Source organism: Heterodontus francisci, chromosome 19 (genome assembly GCF_036365525.1).
Source record: "Heterodontus francisci isolate sHetFra1 chromosome 19, sHetFra1.hap1, whole genome shotgun sequence".
NCBI classification, from domain to species: Eukaryota; Metazoa; Chordata; class Chondrichthyes; order Heterodontiformes; family Heterodontidae; genus Heterodontus; species Heterodontus francisci.
This window is the reverse complement of record NC_090389.1, coordinates 42,973,643-42,997,852: the sequence shown is the minus strand read 5'-3', so window position 1 is coordinate 42,997,852 and position 24,210 is coordinate 42,973,643. Positions and strand designations below refer to the sequence as shown.

Here is a 24,210-nt window from a genome sequence, read left to right as displayed (position 1 = left end):
GAGCCTGCTCCGCCATTTAATAAGATTATGGTTGACCTGAGCTCGGCCTCAACTCTACTTTCCTGCCTGGTTCCTATAACCCTTGACTCCTCTGTAGTTCAAAGATCTGTCTATTTCAGCCTTGAAAATTGTCATGCAGGCCCCCACCTGCCAAGAATGAGACATTAATTTTGCCACATGAACATTGATTTTTAAACTATTACTGGAGTAAAGAAAAAATTGGTTTTTAAAAAAACCCCACCTGACCCTTGACTGGAAATACGTTTGCATAGTAACAGACAGTACTTGGAAAGGACAAAGGGGTCACTCCCTGCTCCAATTTAATAAACGATGGACGTTTGATTACCAGATGTTGAAGGTGGAGAGGCGAGCATTCCAGGTTAACTGCTAAGATGGCTGAATGCACAAACAGACGTGGTCAGACCAGTTTAGTCACATGAGTAACTGGCTGTTGGAGTTTTTTGAATTTGAACTTGTCACAGAGAATTTGAACTCAGAAAGCTGTTTGCTCCTGGACTGGAAAAGACCTCTCGTGGCTGGCTTTACTCCGCCTCTCTCCTGTCTGCTCATCTGTTTCACACCAGCTTTGGAATCCATTGAAGACACAGGAACCCCAAGAGAGAAAGGTCTCCTACAGTGAACAAGGTTTAAGAAGAATACTGGGCCCCAAAGAAAAGTAAAAATACCTATAAGTAAGAACTACCTACAAAAGGACTACAGTGAGCTTGAAGCACAGTAACGAGAAACTCTTCTGATATTGCCTCAAACCTCTCTACTTTATTTTTTCTTCTGCTCTTTTCTCTCTCTATTTGCATGTGCGTATCATGTATGCATGCTAGTATGGGGCGCGGCGTGTATCCTTAGGCGTTAACTGAATTAGAGTTTAAGTTTTAATGAACTTCACTTTTCTTCTTTAAACCGAAGAAGGCCGATTTGTGCTCATTTCTTTGGCATTAAGAGAGCTTTTGGGCCAACCATCAAGAAGATTGCCTCCCTCAAATCTAAATCAGGGGATACAATCACTGACCAACGCAAGCAAATGGACCACTGGGTGGAGCACAACCTAGAACTGGATTCCAGGGAAAATGTTGTCACTGAGACCGCCCTCAATGCAGCCCTGTCTCTGCCAGTCATGGATGAGCTGGACGTACCACCAACAAAATCGGAACTCAGTGATTCCATTGATTCTCTAGTCAGCGGAAAAGCCCCTGGGAAGGACGGCATTACCCCTGAAATAATCAAGAGTGCCAAGCCTGCTGTACTTTCAGCACTCAACAAACTGCTTTGCCTGTGCTGGGACAAGGGAGCAATGCCACAGGACATGCGCAATGCCAATATCATCACCCTCTGAACGCGGTGACTGCAAAAACTACCGTGGAATCTCCCTGCTCAGCATAGTGGGGAAAGTCTTCGCTCGAGTCACTTTAAACAGGCTCCAGAAGCTGGCTGAGCGTGTCTACCCTGAGGCACAGTGTGGCTTTTGAGCAGAGAGATCCACCATTGACATGCTGTTCTCCCTTCGCCAGCTACAGGAGAAATGCCGCGAACAACAGATGCCCCTCTACGTTGCTTTCATTGATCTCACCAAAGCCTTTGACCTTGTCAGCAGATGTGGTCTCTTCAGACTACTAGAAAAGATCGGCTGTCCAGCAAAACTACTAAGTATCATCACCTCATTCCATGACAATATGAAAGGCATAATTCAGCATAGCGGCGCCTCATCAGACCCCTTTCCTATCCTGAGTGGCGTGAAACAGGGCTGTGTTCTCGCACCCACACTGTTTGGAATTTTCTTCTCCCTGCTGCTCTCACATGCGTTCAAGTCTTCAGAAGAAGAAATTTTCCTCCACACAAGATCAGGTGTCAGGTTGTTCAACCTTGCCCGTCTAAGAGCGAAGACCAAAGTACGGAGAGTCCTCATCAGGGAACTCCTCTTTGCTGACGATACTGCATTAACATCCCACACTGAAGAGTGTCTGCAGAGACTCATCGACAGGTTTGCAGCTGCCTGCACCGAATTTGGCCTAACCATCAGCCTCAAGAAAACGAACATCATGGGACAGGAAGTCAGAAATGCTCCATCCATCAATATCGGCGACCACGTTCTGGAAGTGGTTCAAGAGTTCACCTACCTAGGCTCAACTATCACCACTAACCTGTCTCTCGATGCAGAAATCAACAAGCGCATGGGAAAGGCTTCCACTGCTATGTCCAGACTGGCCAAGAGAGTGTGGGAAAATGGTGCACTGACACAGAACACAAAAGTTCGAGTGTATCAAGTCTGTGCCCTCAGTACCTTGCTCTACGGCAGCGAGGCCTGGACAACATATGTCAGACAAAAGCAACGTCTCAATTCATTCCATCTTCGCTGCCTCCGGAGAATCCTTGGCATCAGGTGGCAGGACCGTATCTCCAACACAGAAGTCCTCGAGGTGGCCAACATCCCCAGCATATACACCCTACTGAGCCAGCGGCGCTTGAGATGGCTTGGCCATGTGAGCCGCATGGAAGATGGCAGAATCCCCAAGAAGACATTGTACAGCGAGCTTGTCACTGGTATCAGACCCACTGGCTGTCCATGTCTCCGCTTTAAAGACGTCTGCAAATGCGACATGAAGTCCTGTGACATTGATCACAAGTCGTGGGAGTCAGTTGCCAGCGATCGCTAGAGCTGGCGGGCAGCCATAAAGGCGGGGCTAAAGTGTGGCAAGTCGAAGAGACTTAGCAGTTGGCAGGAAAAAAGACAAAAGTGCAAGGGGAGAGCCAACTGTGTAACAGCCCCGACAACCAATTTTATCTGCAGCACCTGTGGAAGAGCCTGTCACTCTAGAATTGGCCTTTATAGCCACTCCAGGCGCTGCTTCACAAACCACTGACCACCTCCAGGCGCTTACCCATTGTCTCTCGAGACAAGGAGGCCAAAGAAGAAGAAGAAGATAATTGGAAAGTGGTGAACAAGAATTCACAAAGGGGGAGCTCAAAACATGATGTGTTTAAAATTAAAACCCTGTTACAATAACATCAGGTGAAGGCTGAGAAAGAACCCTGGACACCTTTCTCACCTGTTTGTAACAATATATTCATTCAGCCTCCACAGTTCTCTGGGGTAGAGAATTCCAAAGATTCATAACCAGCTGAAAGAAGAATCATAGAAAGCTTAAGGCACAGAAAGAGGCCACTTGGCCCATCGTATCTGTGCCGGCCGAATAACGATCCACCCATTCTACTCCCACCTTCCAGCATTTGGTCCGTAGCCCTGCAGATTACAGCACTTGAGGTGCATCCAGACTCCCTTTTGAATGAGTTGAGGGTTTCTTCCTCAACTACCCTTTCAGGCAGTGAGTTCCGGACCCCAACCACCCTCTGGGTGAAAAAGATGTTTTCATCTCCCCTCTAATTTTTCTACCAATCACTTTAAATCTATGCCCCCTAGTCACTGTCCTCTCTGCAAAGGTGAATAGGCCCTTCACCTCCACTCTATCCAGGCCCCTCAAAATTTTGTACATTTCAATCAGATCTCCCCTCAGCCTTCTCTGTTCCAAGGAGAATAATGCCAGCCTATCCAATCTTTCCTCAGAGTTGCATTTTTCCAGTCCTGGCAACATCCTCGTAAATCTCCTCTGTACCCTCTCTAGTGCAATTATATTCTTTCTGTAATGAGGTGACCAGAACTGTACACAGTACTCAAGTTGTGGCCTAACCAATGAGTTATACAGTTCCAGCATAACCTCCCTGCTCTTATATTCTATACCTCAGCTAATAAAAGAGAGGATTCCATATGCCTTCCTAACCACCTTATCGACCTGTCCTGCTACCTTCAGGAATCTGTGGACATTCACTCCAAAGTCCCTCACTTCGTCTACACTTCTCAGTATTCTCCCATTAATCGTGTATTCCTTTGCCTTGTTTGACCTCCCTAAATGCATCACCTCATACTTCTCCAGGTTGAATTCCATTTGCCACTTTTCTGCCCATCTGACCAGACCATCAATATCTTACTGCAGCCTACAGCTATCCTGCTTGCTATCTACCACACTGCCAATCTTTGTGTCATCTGCAAACTTCTTGATCATGCCCCCTACCACAAAAAGCAGGGGAACCAGTGCTGAGCCCTGCGGAATGTCACTGGAAACAGCGCTCCAGTTGCAAAAACACCCATCAACCATTACCCTTTGTTTCCTGCCACTGAGCCAATTTTGTATCCACCTTGCTGCATTTCCCTGGATCCATGGGATTTTTTTTTTAACTAGTCTGCCATGTGGAACCTTGTCAAAAGCCATGCCTCAATTCCTCCTCAGCTCCATCTTAAATGGGCAACCCCTTAATCTGAGACTGTGCCCCCTAGTTCTAGATTCCCCCACGAGGGAAACAACCTCTCAACATCCACCCTGTCAAGCCCCCTCAGAACCTTATATGTTTCAGTAAGATTCTTCTAAACTCCAATGAGTATAGGCCCAACCTGCTCAATCTTTCCTCATAAGACACTCCCTTCATCCCAGGAATCAATCTAGTGAACCTTTGCTGAACTGCCCCCAATGCAAGTATACCCCTCCTTAAATAAGCAGACCAAAACTGTACTGCACCAATGCCCTGTACAGGGGAAGCAAGACTTCCCTACTTTTATATGCTAACCCCTTGCAATAAAACCCAACATTCCATTTGCCTTCTGCAATACTTGCTGCACCTGCATGCTAACCTTTTGGGTTTCATGTACGAGGACACCCCAATCCCTCTGTATCACAGCATCCTGTAGTCTCGACTCCATTTAAATTATATTTTGCTTTTCTATTCTTCCTACCAAAGTGGATAACCTCACATCTTCCCACATTATACTGCATCTGCCAAATTTCTGCCCGCTCACTTAACCTATCCATATCCCTTTGCAGACATTTTGGGGGGAATTTTACCCTGGTGGCGGGTGTCTCGACATCCGGAAAAAGCAATGTCGAGATCCCTACGTCACCTCTTCTCCAGCAGGCCCACCGAATCTAGTGTCAATCAAACACTAATGTGGACAGTGGCAGGCCTTCCACACGATCAAGGACCCAGTCACTGGAAGTCCCACCCTTGGAGAGCTGCCTGCCAATCAGAGGCCGGCAGCTGCAGCGCCACTGCAGAGGCGGTGGCTGCTGCTAGAGAAGAACCTACCCGAGGCCGAGGAGCTTTGCTGGAACCAGCCCTCAGGTAGATCAGGGTGGGAGGGGGCTCCTCCCTGATGCCGGGTCCCTCGTTCAGGCACTAAGTGCTTTTAAACGAGGGCATACCGCGCCCCCCCCCCCCCCCCCCCGCCTCCCACCCCCATCCCCCCCCCCCCCCCCCCCCCACCCCGTTCACAGGCCATCCCGGCTAAATTTTGTGGAAGTGGTATGGTTGGTGGGAACCCTCCCCCCCCCCCCCGCCCCCCACCACCATCCCACCCTATTTTATACTCTCCCCGCCTCCAAACCCGCCATGGGGGAAAGCAGAAAATTCCCCCCTTTGTATCCTCCTCAAAACTTGTTTTCCCACCTATCTGTGTATCATCAGCAAATTTGCCTACAATGCACACAGTCCCTTCATCCAAGTCATTAATATAGATCATAAATAGTTGAGGCCCCAACGCTGATCCCTGTAACATGCAACTAGTTACAGTTTGCCAACCTGACAATGACCCATTTATCCCAAATCTCTGTTTTCTGTTAGTTAGCCAATCCTCTATCCATACTGTTATATTACCCCCAACACCATGAGCTCTTATTTTGTGCAGTAGCCTTTTATGTGGCACCTGATCAAGTGCCTTTTGGAAATCCAAATATACTACATCTACTGGTTCCCCTTTATCCACCCTACTCATTATATCCTCAAAGAACTCGAATACATTTGTCAAACACGATTTCCATTTCATAAAACCATGTTGACTCTGCCTGATTGCATTACGATTTTCTAAATGCCCTGCTACTACTTCCTTAATAGTGGATTTCAATATTTTCCCAATGACAAATGTTAGGCTAATAGTTTCCTGCTTTCTGTCACCCTCCTTTCCTGAATAATGGTGTTACATTTGTGGTTTACGAATCCACTGGGACCTTTCCAGAATCTAGGGAATTTTGGAAGATTACTACTAATGCATCCACTATTTCTGCAGCCACTTCTTTTAAGACCCTGGGATGCAGGCCATCAGGTCCAGGAACTTGTCAGTCTTTAGTCCAATAAGTTTGCCGAATACTTTTTCTCTAGTGATAATAATATTTTTAAGTTCCTCCTTCCCTTTTGCCCCCTGATTTTCTACTATTATTGGGATTCTTTTAGTGTCTTCTACCATGGAGACAGATGCAAAATATTTTGTCAAAGCCTCTGCCATTTCATTGTTTCCCATTATTAATTCCCCACTCTCATCCTCTAAGGGACCAAAGTTTACTGAAGCTACACTTTTCCTTTTTATATACAGTCTATTTTTATATTTCTTGCTAGTTTACTCTCATAATCATTCCTTTATTTTTAGCCATCCTCCCTCTGCTGGTTTCTAAAATGTTCCCAATCTTCTGGCCTACCACTACTCTTTGCAACTTTATATGCATTTTCTTTCAACTTGATACCATCCTTAACTTTCTTAAGTTAGCCACGGATGAGTCATCCTTCTTGTCATGTTTTTCTGTCTCAATGGAATATATTTGTTGAGAGTTATGAATTACCTCCTTAATGTATGCTACTGCTTAGCTGCTGTCTTACCTTTTAATCTATTTTCCCAGTCTGCTTTAGACAACTCTGTCTTCATGCCTTTATTTAAGATTAAGACACTGGTTTCAGACCCAGGTTTCTCAACCTCTAACTGAATGTGAAATTCTATCATGTCAAGATCACTCTTCCCTAGAGAATCCTTTAAAATGAGATCACTAATTAATCCTGTCTCATTACATATTACCAGATCTAAAATAGCCTGTCCCCAGTTGATTCCACAACGAATTGATCTAGAAACTGTCCCGAGTACACTCTATGAACTCGTCCTCGGGGCTACCTTTGCCAATTTGATTTGTCCAATCTACATGAAGATTAAAGTCACCTCTGATCATTGCAGTACCTTTCTTATAAGCCCCAACTCTCTGGGTAGGATTTTTCTGGGTGCTTCAAGACCCCAACAGTCTCAAGTGGGGGTCAGAAGCCCACACAGACCAGGATCTTGTGGAGACAGCAGAACTCCCAGCACCAGGTCGAAAAGGTGAGGGGAAACCCGCCTCGGTCTTTCACGCCCCGCCCCACCTCCGCGGCGCGATCCTCCATTGTTCCGGAGGCGAAGGCCGGTATTTTACAGGCTCCCCCAGGGCAGGATCAGAGGCTGGGGGGGATGGAGTATCACAACGGGTGCCAGGGGGGTGGCGGGCCGGTTGCCTCCCCGTCACCCAGCTCTCTTCCGGGTGGAATGGGCCGACAACAGCCTTCCCGCCCAGAGGCCAATTGAGGCCCTTATGTTGCCTATTAACCGCCAATTAAGGGCCTCTTCCAGCTGCTGCTGGGTTCTTACCAGCAGCGGGGGAGGGTGCCTCTGCCCCGCAAGGGGGACACCTTATAAAACGAGACGCCCTCCCTGTGGGCTTGCGTTTAGGGATCCCACCTCCATGGGCAATTTGTGGCCCACGGAGGACCCCACCAGGAACAACTTTACATCCCGGGACAGGCATCCCCCTGGACTGAACACTGGTAAGTTCCCAGTGGCACTGGGATGAGGTCCTTAAGTGGCCACTAATTGGCCACTTAAGGGCCTTAATTGCCTTCTGGCCGGGAAGGTCAACGGCCTATCCCGCACTGGCAAAATTGTTTGATGACAGGGCAGCGACAGGCCCTCTGCCCCCTACATCCTGTCGTGATTCTATGGTCCGCCATGCCCCGACCTTGCCTCAGGGGGTGGCCCATAAAATCCAGCCCACTGTGTGTGAACCAGTCACTCGCCTGTGATTTTCCTCGAATTAGCCAATTAATGGCCAGAGTTGGGCTCACCATCCAATTAAGGACTTCAGGCAGGCTCTCAAAGCTGGCAGGCCAATAGGAGGCCCTCCAGCTTGAACGCAGCAGCAGGATACCATGGCAGTTAAGTGAGGGAGAGGGTACCCCAAAATGGAAGAAGTCTCTCGCCACCTTTTTCAAACTTAAAATAAAAAAAGGCCTTTGCAGCTGGGCCACCACTGTGGGGGGGCAGTTTCACTGTCCACCACTGCCTGCGGGCACCTGGAGGCCGACTAGAAAAACCCAGTCAGCCTCCGACAACAAGCTTTAATAGGCCCTAAAGCAGGACAGTTGGCTACCCTCTGCTTGCGGGCAGGTAACCCTGCCAACCAACTCACCACCCCACCCACCAACCACCTGTCCCATCCCACCTCAGTGAAATTGGCATGGGAGTGGGATGGAGCTAGAGAACTGGCACACCGGCATGTCATTCCATGCCTGCCCACCTCCATTCCTGCCCTCCGTCTCTGCCTCGTGTGTTTCCCTACCTCACAGGTGCAAGCTATTAGCATTTACCTTTTCAAACAGTGAACAAAATACAAGTGAAATAATTAGCTTGCTTTACAATTCAACTGGCCTTTTTTTTGAACATTGAACGTCTACATAAAGCAAGCCTTGGCAGTCTGGAATTTCCTGAAATGCATAACCAGTAAGTTATGCTGAAATTTCCACCAGATTCTATGTTGATCTTGCCAACTGCAACATACAGCAAATTTCCTGCCAATATCATTAACATACACCAGAATGTAAAATCCACCATAAACAAGCAGAAATCAAGGTAACAATCAGGGCCCTGAGGTAAACACAGAAATTATGTAAATGGTATAGGTCATCAACACCATTTTTCTGGGGTTTCTGCCAATGTCCCAGCAAGGTTATGGGAGAAAATTGGAGGAATCCCATGGAAATTCAGGGCCTGGATGTTTTACAAAAAACATTAATTAGTGGACTACCATTGAGAATTAAAATTTGAAGTATTTGTATCTTCCAGAACTATTTTGTTGACTAAAGCCCAAGGAGATGTCTATTATAACTTCGGCATTACAGCCGCAGAAACCCATATAAACTTTGTAAATGGCATTTGTACCATATTTTCAAGGTTCCCACAGTACAGCAGGAGAAACTTCACTGAAACTTCATAGGTGTTCTCATTAAAAATATTTTGTTCTGTTCAAAAAATATTCATTGCATTAATTTGGAATGGATTCAAACCAAGTCCAAATGATGTGCCCACTGTGTGGCCACACAAATGTACAATAATATTCTAAATAATATTCACAATGGAAGTGTCAGGTTGAAGTGGCTTACTTAAAGAGCACTCACCAACCACTGAATACAGAATCGAGTTTTTTTTTAAGTCGCTCATGGGATGTGGACGTCGTGGGAAAGGTCAGCATTTGTTGTCCATCCCTAATTGCCCTTGAGAAGGTGGTGGTGAGCCACCTTCTTGAACTGCTGTGTACATGTTGTGTAGGTACACCCACATTGCTGTTAGGGAGGGAATTCCAGAATTTTGACCCAGTGTTAGTGAAGGAATGGCAATATATTTCCAAGTTAGGATGATGTGTGACTTGGCGGGGAACTTGCAAGTGGTGGTGTTCCCATGCACCTGCTACTGTTATCCTTCTAGGTCGTAGAGGTCATGGTTTCAAAGGTGCTGTTGAAGGAGCTTTGGCGAGTTGCTGCGATACATCTTGTAGATGGTGCACCCTGCCGCTCCTGTGCACCTGTGGTGGAAGGATTGAATCTTGAAGATGGTGGATGGGGTGTCAATCAAGCGGGCTGCTTTGTCCTGGATGATGTCGAGCTTCTTGAGTGTTGTTGGAGCTGCACTCATCCAGGCAAGTGGAGAGTATTCCATCACACTCCTGACTTGAGCCTTGTAGATGGTGGACAGGCTTTGGGGAGTCAGAAGGGGAGTCACTCGCTGCAGAATTCCCAGCCTCTGATCTGCTCTTGTAGCCACAGTATTTATATGGCTGGTCTAGTTAAGTTTCTGGTCAATGATAACCCTCCAGAATGTTGGTGGTGGCGGATTCAGTGATGGTACTGCCATTGAAAGTCGAAGCGAGATGGTTAGATTCTCTCTTGTTTTAGATGGTCATTGCCTGGCAATTGTGTGGTGAGAATATTACTTGCCACTTATCAACCCAAGCCTGAATGTTGTCCAAGTCTTGCTGCATGTGGGCACAGACTGCTATAGTATCTGAGGAGTTCTGAATGGTACTGAATACTGTAACCATCAGCGAACATCTCCACTTCTGACCTGATGACGGAGGGAAGGTCATTAATGAAGCAGCTGAAGATGGTTGGGCCTAGGACATTACTCTGAGGAACTCCTGCAGCAATATCCTGGTCTGAGATGATTGGCCTCCAACAACCTCAACAATCTTCCTTTGTGCTCGGTATGACTCCACCCAGTGGAGAGTTTTCCCCTAGATTCTCGTTGACTTCAATTTTGCTAGCGCTCCTTGATGCCACACTTGACTTGACGTCAAGGACAGTCATTTTCACCTCACTTCTGGAATTTAGCTCTTTTGTCCATGTTTGAACCAAAGCTATAACGAGGTCTGGGGCCAAGTGGCCCTAGCGGAACCCAAACTGAGGATCAGCGAGCGGGTTATTGCTGAGTAAGTGCCACTTGATAGCACTGTTGACGACACCATCCATCACTTTGCTGATGATCGAGACTGGACTGATGGGGCAGTCGTTGGCCAGATTGCATTTGTCCTGCTTTTTATGGACAGGATATGGATATACCTAGGCAATTTTCCACATTGTTGGGTAGATGTCAGTGTTGTAGCTGTACTGGACCAGCTTGGCTATGGGCCTTGCTAGTTCTGGAGTACAAGTCTTCAGTACTATAGCTGGGATATTGTCAGGGCCCATAGCCTTTGCAGTATCCAGTTCATTCAGCCATTTCTTAATATCACTTGGAGTGAATTGAATTGGGTGAAGACTAACATCTGTGATGCTGGGGACCTCAGGCGGAGGCTGAGATGGATCATCAACTGGCACTTCTAGCTAAAGATGGTTGCAAATGCTTCAGCCTTGTCTGGTCAAGATACCACATCTTAGAGGATGGCAGGAATGCAACTATGAAACAGAAATTATATCGGCTATCATGAGCAGCAGTGGCTTATCAGGTGTGGCAAGTGAGGCACTGCTTCATCTTGACTTCCAGAGTGGAAGCTGTAGTTCCACCTGAGTATTTCTGGCACTTTCAGCACTTTTGATGGCCGTGTGGATCCCAGTGCAATCGGTTTTTGTATTTCTTTGCTACTTCATGACAAAGACTACACAAACATGGCAGGCAGATTCCCAGCTTATCAGCAGTTCTGATGAAAGGTCACAGACCTGAAACGTTAACTCTGCTTCTTCTCCACGGATGCTGCCTGACCTGCTGAGTAGTTCCAGCACTTTCTGTTTTTATTACCAGCTTATGTCCTGGACTGTGGCAAAGAATATGAGTGGATTCATGGAAGGCCCATTCTCAGGGGTACAAGCTGGTTTGGTGAGGCATTATCACCCATCTAAAAGGTCACCAGCCACCACTGACTATAAGTTTAGATAAAAATTGACTCCATTTATTTTTCCAATATTGGGATTTATCTTTAAAGCTTAGACACAGAAGTGACTCTGTGTATGGGCATACATTCAGGTAACATGAATATCACAAACAAAAATAATCTTAATGACATACCAATCATCAGTAACATGGAATCATTTCACTGCACATCCTGAGTTGAGGAATATTTTCATTAGTAGTTTTATCACTGGAACTACTGTTGATTTTCATATTGCCTGGCAGCTTCCATTGTAATATAACAATTCTAAAATAGATATATAATGATATTGCAATATATTATGGTATTCAAAATGTATGCTAATTGTATTCCGTTTTCCTCCCCTGTTGTTAAATACGTGTAATACATGATAATAAAGATAGATGAACTAGAATCAATAAAAACCTTATTAAGTCTTTTACATAGGATAAAAGCAAGTCAAATTCGAACATTAACAGTCAAGTTGTTGACAGGATTATGACTACAGACATACTGTGCTAATTTTTGTAAGCAATTATTATTTATGAATTAAAAGAGGATTTACTTCATTTTAGGGTTAGCTTTGTTTCCAACATTCACCATTTATGCAGTTTTATTAGGGTTTTTTTCCCTGAAATAAAATTGCACAGTTTGTGCAAAATTTCAAATTAAATATTGGCTGTTGCTATTTGGATAGCTTTACAAACTCTCCAAATTATAAATGTGTCTTTTATCAGTGCTAATATTTTACTAAAGCTTATGTTCACACAATTTGTTTTATATAGTTTTCCTCAGCAATATCATAAATGAGTCTGAGTAAATTATTCATAGTAACTAATATAGCCATGAACATTCTGATGCTTAACACCCTATTTCTAGCTAATAGAAGGTGACAGCTTTGGTTTTTATTATTTCAATAATGCAGCAGAACCTTTATGGGAATTGTTTTATGACTTGGCACTTCAGATAAGTGTACAGTAAGACCGGCTGCTAATTCAATTTACTTACCTTGGTGGTTTTGACCTTGTTGCCACTGCTGCAGGACCATCCGGAAAGGTCTGGAAGAACCTTGCATTCCTCGCCCTCGAGGCAAGGATTCATATGGCACCACCACTTCTGCATTACTACAGAGGCTAGAAAAGAATTGAATTAGTGATGGGAGATTATGCATACAAACAGCACAAAACAAATGAAATGACTTAGATTTCATTATTTCAGTTATAGACTGAACCTTGAACAGAGTAGCTATTAAATATCATTTACTTCATTGTCTGGCTGTTAAGGTCAATTTATTTTTACGACCGGGCTTTTGAGCTCCATTTACTAGGCTTATGGTTCTAACCAAGGTAAATGGGTCATATTTATAAGTGAGATTACCCGAGTTCCAATAGGGTCTCCAGTTACTGCCAAATGAGAAGCCTCTGCCTTTGCACTAATGCATTCATTTATATAATTTAAGACTCTTTGGTTTTAATTTCACTTCCTTGCCCCACTCTCTTTTATCATTCCCTCACAACTGCTCATCTCTGCAGCAACTTCTTCAGTTTTGACACCGTGAACTCCCAACCCTGGGATTTACAATTCAATGGGAGGAAGACATTTTCCCACAACAGAAGATCTCTCCTCCCCGCTCCCCACCACCAGTAAATACCTGTCTCAACACTGGCAAAAGTTGGAAGATATATTGGGAAATGAGTTACAGTATCACCTTTTGTTGGGACCTAAATTACTGCTCGTAGAACTGTTATGTTATACAAGAATTTTTTAGTTATCTTATATACGGACATGAAGAAAATTGAGGGTTAAATAGGGACTGATGTTGATGAAATATTGCAGCAGCTATCCTGCAGCTTTTTTTTTAGCATGTCACTAGAAGCTTTTTTTTTGCATGTTGCAGAAGTGAGAGTATTCCTGAGAGGTGGTTCACTTCATGTGCCTTTTATCTAAGTGGGTTCAATGCATCTAGTAATAATTGAGGAAGTATTGAGCAGAAAGAAACACATTACTAAGTATTTTAACAATGAAGGATTTGTTTAGTCTGGTGCCAAACTAAAGTGAAAGAGCCATTACCAGACCCCATTAGAGTTCATCAGTGATAGTGTGTCAGATTTCACATACATTAATTAAGTAATTATCCTTTCCCCTTTGTATAATGGTACTAATGGAAATAGAACTTCACATTCATCTTGTGGAAAAGGGAGCCTCCCTGTTCAAAGGAATTTCAAGAGGAAAGTATACTCAGTGTGATTACTGGTGTTTGTGGTTTCTGGTACAATTTCCACCAATTTAACACAGATCTTTACAGTACCAAATTATTGGTACTTAAAGGAGAAATTAATGGGGGAGGTTACATTTTGTGGTCTCCTTTGCCCTTCTTACCCTAGATACTTCAGCTTTTGCATTTAAGATGACTCGATTAGGTGGGCTTTTCATGTCTTGAGAATATCTTCAATAATCCTAATGAATAAGTGTGCTTTTAAATAAAATTCCCAGCATAACAAACAGAAATCCCTTCTTTAAAGTTTTATTTGGCTATTGAACCTATCCTGTGCCCTCACAAAATTTTTCTCATATCTCCACTTAATAGCAGAGCATAAAACAGCATCAGACCTCATTTCATACAATCAGGCAAATTTACTGAACAACAAATGAGCAAAACAAATAAACAGTAATATAATGCATATAATACATATACCTACAGAAGATATATTAAATTTATTGCTTAAAAGGAAACTAATAATTGTTCATAATCTCTATGCTAAACTGTTATTTTAGTTAGCCTTTATATACAGTGGAGTGGGGAGTAGAGATATTGGATAGGATAAAAATAGATCGAAAGGCGTTGCTAAATGGGTTGGCACCATTTGAAAGTAACGGGACCCCTTTAAGAAATAATACTTCTCAGAGTAATATAGAATTCTTATAGAAACAGTCGGTACAGTATGCAACAGACCCACAGAAGAGCTCTTTTCCTTTCTCTGTCAAAAGGGACAGGGTCGTCACTGGTGTAAACAAGACAGGGGAAGAAGAGCATGATATTCCTAAGGGGCTCATATTAAAGTCACTAGACACCATAGACATTCCTAAGATAATACAAGGGAGTCATCTAACGCCTTGTATACCCTCTTATGTGTACAAGTGTCTAATGAAAGTTAACATTTGGCCTCCAGGATGAAGTAAACTGAAAGATGACCTCGAGCTGAAGTGATGGACAAGGCAGAGATGATGACCCCTGACACCTCAGCTAAATGGAGGAGGCGAAAGGTCAGACGGAGAGAGAGAGAGAAGAAGACTGCCCTTCCAGCTGCAGAGATTGGCTGCAAAACCATCTGTCACTGGTCGTATACTTCTTCTATTTAGCTGATGCATCATCATATTTAAGCTGCTACTTCTTAATATTCATTATATTTAAACTGTTGCTTCTTAATAAATTTAATAAACTACTTTAAAATTACTTATGAGTTTTCGACCCCCTTCTTTAGATATCTGTGACCCCTGAACCTAAATCTTACACATTCAAAGCTCACAAGTCACCCAGTCCAGATGAGATGCTTCCTAGGTTGCTGAAGGAAGACAGATGGAAATAGCAGATTCTCTAACCATGGTCTTTCAATCCTCCTTGGTTATGGGAGCACTGCCAGAGGACTGGAAGATGGTCTGTTTTAATATCTTATGTCGTTCCGTGTCAAATTTTGTCTGATAATGCTCCTTTGAACTGCTTTGGGATGTTTTACTGCATTAAAGGCCTTATATAAATACAAGTTGTTTTTGTAGATTATTCCATTGAGGGATGTGCATAGGTGAGGTATTATAAAAAGGATATAGAGGCACTGGAAGGGGTGCAGAGAAGATTTACAAGGATGATACCAGAAATGTGTGGATATACATATCAGGAAAGAATGAGCAGGCTGGGTCTCTTTTCTCTTGAAAAAAGTTGGCTTGGGGTGACCAAATTGAGGTCTTTAAAATTACGAAAGGTTTTGATAGAGTGGATACAGATTTCCACTTGTGGAAGGCCTCAATGTAAGATAGTCACCAAGAAATCCAACAGCAAACTCAGGAGAACCTTCTTTACCCAAAGAGTGGTGAGAAAGTAAAACTCGCTACCACAGGGAGTGTTTGAAGCGAATAGTGTATTTAAAGGGAAGCTAGACAAGCATATGAGGGAGAAGGGAATAGAGGGTTACAATTTTAGAGTTAGATGACTGGCATGGACTTGTTAGGCCGAATGGCCTGTTTCTGGGCTGTATATTATTGCCCACTTTATTTTCCCAAGTTCTATTCTCAGTCCCTCAAAATCAGCGTTTCTCCAATCTTTTAAACTCGTTTTCATCATATTTATGTCCTCTATTATCTTCTAAAAGCATGTTATATTACGGTCACTATTGCCTAGATGTTCCCCTACTTTTACTTCTCTTATCTGGTCTGCTTCATTCCCCATTACTAGATCCAATAGTGAATCTTCCCTCATTGGGCTTTTCACATATTTTGTCAGAAAGGAGTCTGAGACAAATTGTAGGAAATCCATTCCCTTATCCCCTTTTACCTACCTCTTCTGGCCAATTAATATCGGGGTGGTTGAAATTCCCCATGATTATTATTCTATGTTTTTTTCTCCGTTTCCTAATTTGTCTGCATATTTCTTCCTCCACCTCCCTTCCATTATTAGGTGGTCTGTAGACTACACATATTAGTGTGATTGATCCTTTATTATCTTTTACCTCTATCCATACGGATTCTATTTGTGTCTTGCTGATAGCTGTGTTCTTTTTTGATACTGCCATTATGTTATCCCTAATAAGTACAGCTACTCGACCTTTCCTTTTTCCCTCTCTACCTTTTCTAAATATGTTATACTCTGCAATGTTTAATTCTTTGTTCTGATTTTTCTGTAACCATGTCTCAGTAATCCCTACTATGTCTGGTCCCTCCCAATGCATGATTGCCTCCAGCTCCCCTGTTTTATAATGGATACTGTGTGCATTGCTGTACAGACATTTTAACTTATTTTTAATAGGATTTCCTCTCACTTTATGTTTAACCATCTTTTTAGATTCCTGTTCTATAACTCTACTTATTCCCTTGCCATCAATGTGAGATACTGAAAAGATTTGACCTTATCAAATTTTTACTGTACAATGCCATCAGCAATCATGATATTTTAGTAAATGTTATATGATAATTCAGATCATTTCCAAAACTTTTACTTGTACCTGAAAAGCTTTCAAACATGATGACAACTTATAAGAATAAAAATAGACATGTTTTTGGTTAGGATCCAAGACATGTCTTTAAAGATTCTAGGCCCAGCCTGCTTCAGCTGCTTCATTAATGACCTTCCCTCCATCATAAGGGCAGAAGTAGAGATGTTCACTGATGATTGCACAGAGTTCAGTTCCATTCACAACTGCTGAGATAACTGCAGTCTGTGTCCACTTGCAGCAAGATCTGGACCACATACAGGCTTGAGCTTATATGTGGTAAGTAACATTCACACCACATAAGTGGCAGCAATGACTACCTCCAACAAGGGATAGTCTAACTACCTCCCCTTGACTTTCAACAGCATTACCATTGCTGAATCTCCCACCAACAACATTCTAGGGGTCACCATTGACCAGAAACTTATTGCACCAGCCATATAAATACTGTGGCTACAAGAGTGGGTCAGAGACTGAGTATTCTGTCGCGAATAACTCACCTCCCAATGCCTTTCCAGCATCTACAAGGCACAGGTCAGGAATGTGATGTAATACTCTCCACCTGGATGAGTGCAGCGCCAACAACACTCGAAGTTCAACACCATTCAGGACAAAGTAGCCCGCTTGATCAGCACCCCATCCACCATGTTAAACATTCATTCCTTCCACCACCAACACACAGTGACAGCAATGTGTACTATATACAGGATACACTGCAGCAACTTGCAAAGGCTTCTTCAACAGCACCTTCCAAACCCTTGATCTCTTTGACCTAGAAGAGCATCAAGCACACGTGTGCATCACCATGTGTAAGTTCCCCTCCAAGTCACACAACTTTCTTATTTGGAATTACATTACTGTTCCTTCATTGTTGCTGGGTGAAAATCCTGTGGGACTCATCACACAGGCCTGGATTTTATTTTGCTGCTGCCTTAATCACCATTTTTAAAGGGCTTCCAGCCCTTACATTTAATTACATTTTTAAAGACACATTGCCTCAAAATTTATTAAAAATAATTAAATAAATATTCCCAGTCCCTCTCTCCCCCCTCCCCCTACCCCAACCAATAATCTTTCATTTCATTCCTTGCCCTCTCCCCGACAAAATACTTACATCGTCTTCCTGTGGGACCAGGTAAGTCATTAATTCCTATTTAAATGTGGTTGCTGTCGCCGAGCGGCGGGTGGGGGGGGGGGCACCACGATGCCCTGCCACCGCCGGTAATATGGGGCGGGGCTTTCCCAGCATCAGGCAGCGTGGTGGGCCTCTCCCAGAGCCATTTTACAGCCCCCACCCCCCCCCCCCCACCATGACCCCTGAAACGGTAACATACAATCCACAGACTGCAGCAGTTCAAAAAGGTGGCTTGTCACCACTTCCTCAAGGGGTAATTAGGGATGAGCAATAAATACTGGCCTTACCAGCAATGCCCACATCCCATGAATGAATAAAAGAAAATGGCATGAAACCATAGTGTTCTCAATCTCAATTGAGACCCTCACCATATACACCAACTCTACAGGAAGGAGGACAGCTTTACATATACATCAAATCTACATGAACAAGGACAATTTCATGTACAAAAGCAAAATACTGCCGATGCTGGAAATCTGAAATAAAAACAGAAAATGCTGTAAATACTCAACAGGTCAGGCAGTGTCTGTGGAGGACGAAACAGTTAACGGACAGGATTTTCCTTTCAGGGCGGGCAACAGATAATGGGACCTTTTCCAGGTTCCAAACCTGCCCCCAGGGGGGATACAGTCACTGGCCCCTACCTGCATGGCTGCGCACCTTTAACTGGCTTGGACAGGGTTTGACAGCCAATTAGCAGTCATGGGAGCAGGAACAGAAATTTTAGCAGAACATGGTAGCCATTATTCCGGCTGCCGTTTCATTGATTTACCTTCTGTTTGAGAGATGTCCCAGGAGAGGCAGAGGCCTACGAAACCTCTCAATTCATAGAGGTCCTCCTTGTAATACTCAAGAAAACTTGTTGTTGAAGGATTATGCTGGAGCCAATCTTTACTCAGTCTTGCATTTATTTTACAAAGTAAAAAGATTACAAACATACAGCTCCTCATTCAAATTTTCACCCAGTTTCAGTAAGTGTTTCCTTACATATACTCAAGTAAGACCCGAATTAATACCCTTCGCCTGCTTATGATTAAATGCAATTAACACTCCATGAGGCCATGAGGGAGAGGAAGGACATCCTCTTCCTGGAGGCTAGCTGGCAGAAGCCACCCATCCAGACCAAGCAGGCCTAGATGGAGACAGATAACACAGGCAGCAGACAAGAGTGTGGTGGACAGAAACTGTGTCCAATGCAAGAAGAGGTCCAATGACGTTATTCGCTCTGGCAAGGTGAGTGCAACGCCGAACCCTCAGGACACGCCTCTGGGTATTCACTCTCCAGCAGACACACCAGCTGAAGAGCCTCAGGGTGCATGCTGCTCCTGAACAAGGGAGGGGTGTGTGTCCGGGGCACTTACTGACCCCTCAGAGTGGCTCAGAGCCATAGTGCTGCTGAGGATCTGCCAACACTGAAACATGCAGCTTCAAATGAATAGGAGCAGCTGACATTGGCCATAGAGGCCAGCAATGCTTTACCTCTTCCTTTTTTATCCTTGCAGGAGAAACAGGCACATAATGCCTGTGACAGGGCACAGACAGGAACCGGGGTTCCATACCTGCACGTTATCAACACCATGGAGGAGGGAGCCATGGACACTGCCAGGGTCGCTGACCATGAGGAAGTAGTCAAGGCAAAATGGGCATCCGTGGTGGTGAAGATGAATACATCTGGAAAGTGTACATTAAGGGGGTGCAGTGCACTCCACCACATCTGACAACATGCCAAAGACTCAGCTGCATTAGGAAGCCCCAGCATTGCAGAGGATTCTGCTCTACAAGGCTAGTTCTCATGTTCCCTTCTTGTGTCTCCCACAAGTTCTGACATCCAGGAGCAATGCTGACTCCTGTAACATTACCGGGCCAAACACAGCCAGAACAGACCCCAGAACAAGCACTAACACTACTTACAAGTGCAGCCTGCACCAGCACAGATACAGTCACCTCAGTGTGTCCTCCCACGGGTATAGATAAGGTGAAAAGCATGGCATTAGTGTGCAGGAAGAGGTACCAGAGGCAGAGGCAGCTGTGGGCAGACCCCCTCGGAGGATGGAGGACAGCCACAGCCCAAATGCAGGGACTCCCAGGAGTCACAGAAAAGGAGGCTCTATCTAGACCAGCAGCAACAGATGTGCTCCCACATGTCAGAGTTCCCTGAGGCAGTGAGGGGTTATGGGCTGAGAATAGACGTCCATCCAGCTCATGTGCTACACCATGGCTCCGGGCTGTGAGTGTATGAGCTCCTCCATGAAGAAAGTGACCAACCTCATGCAGAGCCTCATGCGGCAGTACTTGGAGTGCATGCAGGAACTGCGCGCTGAGGTAGACAAGATGTATGCCACACTATGCAGCCTTGACCAGTCAGTGGTGCTGATGGCGCAGAGACGCTTTGAGCGAATGCCAGTTGTGCCTTAGTTGGTGCTCCTCTCCAGCCATCCGGAGTGCCAGCCAAGGGCTGAGACTGTCACCAAGGAGGAAGAGGGTGCCTCACGGGGTGACATCATCATCTTTGGCCTCCTTGGCCCCTCTGATAGAGGCAGCATCAGTGCAGCATGTCCCAGTGACAGAGGCTGCCCCGGCAATGAGGCAGGTGCGTCAGCCTCTGGAGATGCCCCCATGGGCATCTCCACAATGAGGACTACCACCATATGCATCCCACTCACAGGCAGATATAAGTGAGCAGGCTGTCTCCACCCCCTCCAAGGCCACAAAGGGAGCACTACATAGAAGTGGCTGAGAGCAGAGGCCACCCCATCCAGCAGAGCACTGAGTGGGTCACTGGGGTGCCTTCTTCCTGTAAATGTACACTGTTTTCCTTTATGAGCACCATGTAAATACTGACATCTGAGGCCAGATGTGTAAGGCACCTTTTTATTAATGGCAGGACAAGAAAAGAGGAATGAAGTGATGAAGGCAAACAAGGATACATCTACCATGATGGTGAAACCTCTGGGCAGATGTGCATCCTTCATTGGCAGTAAGGGTCTACATGTTCCAGGCTGCGTCTTCAATGTAATTGTTCTCACAGGAAGCTCAGAGTGAATTCCATACCATTCCGGTCCTCCTGGGTCAGAGGCGTTCAGCTGAAATGAGCTTGAATCAGAGTATCCCTGACTTTAATGGCATCCTGTCAAGACCCTCAAACCCCTTGCCGGGCCCAGCCACCTCCCTGTGCAGCCAGGGCACCTCAGTGTTCTGCAACCTATCCTCTGCCTCCTCTTCCTCCTCCTCACACTCAGATGAGTTGTGTCCTTCCAGGGCCTCACCCTCCTCAAGGTCCACACCTCTCTGAAGGGTCATGTTATGTAGAACCCAGCAGACCACCACAACAAGTCAGATCCTAGCAGGAGTGTATTGCAGGGGGCCACCTGACCAGTCCAGGCACTGGAACTGCATTTTCAGAAGTCCGATGGCCTGATCAATGGTTGTCCTAGTGAACAGATGGCTTCAGTTGTAGCACCTCAGTGCCTCTGGCTCAGGCTCTTGTAGAGGGGTGAGTAACCATCCCTTCAAGTGATATCCCTTGTCCCCTAGAATTCATCCACAGAGTTTGGGGTAGTGGAGTGAAGAGCTGAGGCAGCCTGGACTGGCAGAGGATGAAGGAGTCATGACAGCTGCCAGGAAAGCGACCACACGCATAGAGGAAGCTCTTGTTGTGATCACAGACCAATTGAACGTTTACTCCTTCCGGTTGGTGAATCTCACTGTCCAGTCACTGTGTGCCTTGATGGCCACACGGGTGCAATCAATAATGCCCTGCACATAGGGGAATCCAGCGATGGAGGCAAAACCCACTGCCCTCTATGCCTGCGAGGCCGCATTTGTCTGGAATTGAATGTACTGTCTAGCACTCACAAATAGAGCATCAGTGACCAGCGAGATGCAGTGGTGTGCAGCCGCTTGTGAGATGCCACCAAGATCTGCAGCTGATCCCTAGAAGAAGCCAGAAACGAAGAGGTTCAAGGCCGCAGTGACTTTCATGTCTACTGGCAGGGCATGGTGAGCAGTGCTGTGAGGTGTGAGGTCTTTGGTAGCGAGGGCGCAGATCTCTGTGACCATCTGCCTGGAGAGTGGCAGTGTCCTGCTGTACTGGGTCTTGGTCATCTCCAGGTAGCTCCTTCTTCGCCGGTAGATCCTATGGTGAGAGTATGGCCTCTGTGTCCTTCTTGCCCCTCATCCCCCTCCTCTGCCTCTGCTCCTCATCGCCACTGAACCCAAAATCTGAGAGTCACGTCCTCATTGCTAGCTGCTGCCTTCCTTGTGCTCAGGTACCCCACTGCCCACCCCCCACACCCCCCTCCCCCCCAGATGTGTTTAGCAGCCTTTCCCCCTCCTCTTATAGACTCACGATGCCAGGAGGGTAACGAACCCCTGCACAGCTTGAGTGCTTACTGGCCACTCTCCCCACAACCTCCACTGAGCAGAGGGCACCTGTGTGCGAAAGGCCAAGTACCCGGTGTGTGCTGTTCAGCCTTTCATGGGGCTCACCTAACTCACTGGGGCAGCCATGAATGGCTCCCCACTGTGAACCCACCTCCATTCAACTGGTCTGCCCTAGACAGCCCATGCACCCCTCAAAATCAGAACATGCCCCTTAACGAGCTTGTTAACAATCTTAATTGCGGTGGTCAATAGATCGGCTGGGTTCTCGGGACGTGGTGTCATTGGCTAGGACAGCATTTCTTTTCCATCCTTAATTGCCCTTGAGAAGATAGTGGTGAGCTGCCTTCTTGAACCACTGCAGTCCATGTGGGGTAGGTACACCCACACTGCTGTTGGGAAAAGAGTTCCAGGATTTTGCCCCAGCAACAGTGAAGGAACGGAGATATAGTTCCAAGTCAGGATGGTGAGTGGCTTGGAGGGGAACTTGCAGGTGGTGGTGTTCCCATGAGACTGATGCCCTTGTCCTTCTTGGTGGTATAGGTCGCAAATTTGGAAGGTGCTGTCTAAGGAGCCTCGGTGCATTGCTGCAGTGCATCGGTGGTGGAGGGAGTGAATGTTTGTGGATGGGGTGCCAATCAAGCGGGCTGCTTTGTCCTGGATGGTGTTGAGCTTCTTGAGTGTTGCTGGAACAGCACCCATCCAGGCAAATTGAGAATATTCCATCACACTCCTGACTTGTGCCTTGTAGATGGTGGTCAGGCTTTGGGGAGTCAGCAGGTGAGTTACACACTGCTCCAGTTCAGCTTCTGATCAATGGTAACCCCCAGAATGTTGATAGTGGTGGATTCATCGATCATAATGCCATTCAATGTCAAGGGGAGATGGTTAGATTCTCTCTTGATGGAGAGGTCATTGCCTGGCACTTGTGTGGTGCGAATGTTACTTGTTCGTTCGGGATTGATGTTTTGACCCATGTGCAAGACTTCCATCTACTTCAAGTGTCTATCGATAAGTACGAAGAAGTTGTCATTTTCCTTCTCACAAAAGTAGAAAATTATAGTTCCTAGAAAATTTATGGAACTGAAGGAAGCCATTTGGTCCATCGTGTCTCTGCCAGCTGAAAGAGTTACCCAACCTAATCCCACGTTCCAGCTCTTGGTCCATTACTTTGCAGTTTACAGGACTTCAAGTGCATATTCAAGTACTTTTTAAATGTACTGAGGAGTTCTGCCTCCATCACTCTTTAAGGCAGTGAGTTCCTGACCCTCAGAACCCTCTAGGTGAAGAAATTTTTCTTCAAATCCCCCCTCAAATCCTTCTACCAATTACTTTGAATCTATACCCCATGGTCATTCACCTCTCTACTAAAAGAAATAGATCTTTCCTATCCACTCTATTTAGGCCCCTCAGTTTTATACATCTTCATTAAATCTCCCCTCAGTCTCCTCTGTTCCAAAGAAAACAACCCTAGCCTCTCCAATCTTTCTTCACAGTTAAAATTCTCCAGTCCTGGCAACATCTTCAAAACTCCTCTGTACCCTCTAATGCTATCACATCCTTCCTGTAAGGTTGTGACCAGACTGGTGGTACTCCAGTCATGGCCTAACTAGTGTTTTACACACTGTAGACACTTGGAAACATGGCCAGGAACAGCAGCTCAACCTTATTGCTTATCGGGTTTTCAGACAAGATACAGGCGGAGATTTTAAAAAAGGACAGGTTGCAACATTGGTTATAGAAACAATTATAGCTATAAGGAGGGATGATACTCCAGACAAATGATTTAAGGCTGTATGGTTGAAGTAAAGATCAAAAAAAGGAACAATCCCACTGCCACAAGTGTAGAACAGCAAATATATAAGCAAACTTCTGAAGTGCAAAAACAATAGAGTAGTAATAGGGGATATCAACTACTCTGATATGAACTAGTATAGAATCAGTAAAAGGTATAAAGGGTGCAAAATTCCTA

At 45.3% G+C, this 24,210-nt stretch overlaps 1 protein-coding gene across 5 annotated transcripts in view; it reads right to left on the bottom strand.

The window, feature by feature from the left end:
• Positions 1-24,210, bottom strand: part of LOC137380037 (chemokine-like protein TAFA-4) — a 314,371-nt gene that overhangs the window by 82,498 nt on the left and 207,663 nt on the right. For 4 of the 5 annotated variants that reach the window (XR_010976954.1, XR_010976955.1, XR_010976956.1 and 1 more), the window contains exons 5-6: positions 12,531-12,655; positions 11,681-11,810 (exon numbers count right to left, since the gene is read on the bottom strand). Coding sequence is in view for 1 of the 5 variants with exons in the window: in XM_068051559.1 (XP_067907660.1) it covers positions 12,531-12,655 (125 nt within the window). In the remaining 4 variants the exon portion in view is untranslated. The remainder of the gene's footprint in view (positions 1-11,680; positions 11,811-12,530; positions 12,656-24,210) is intronic. The other variant, XM_068051559.1, reaches the window with a different exon arrangement.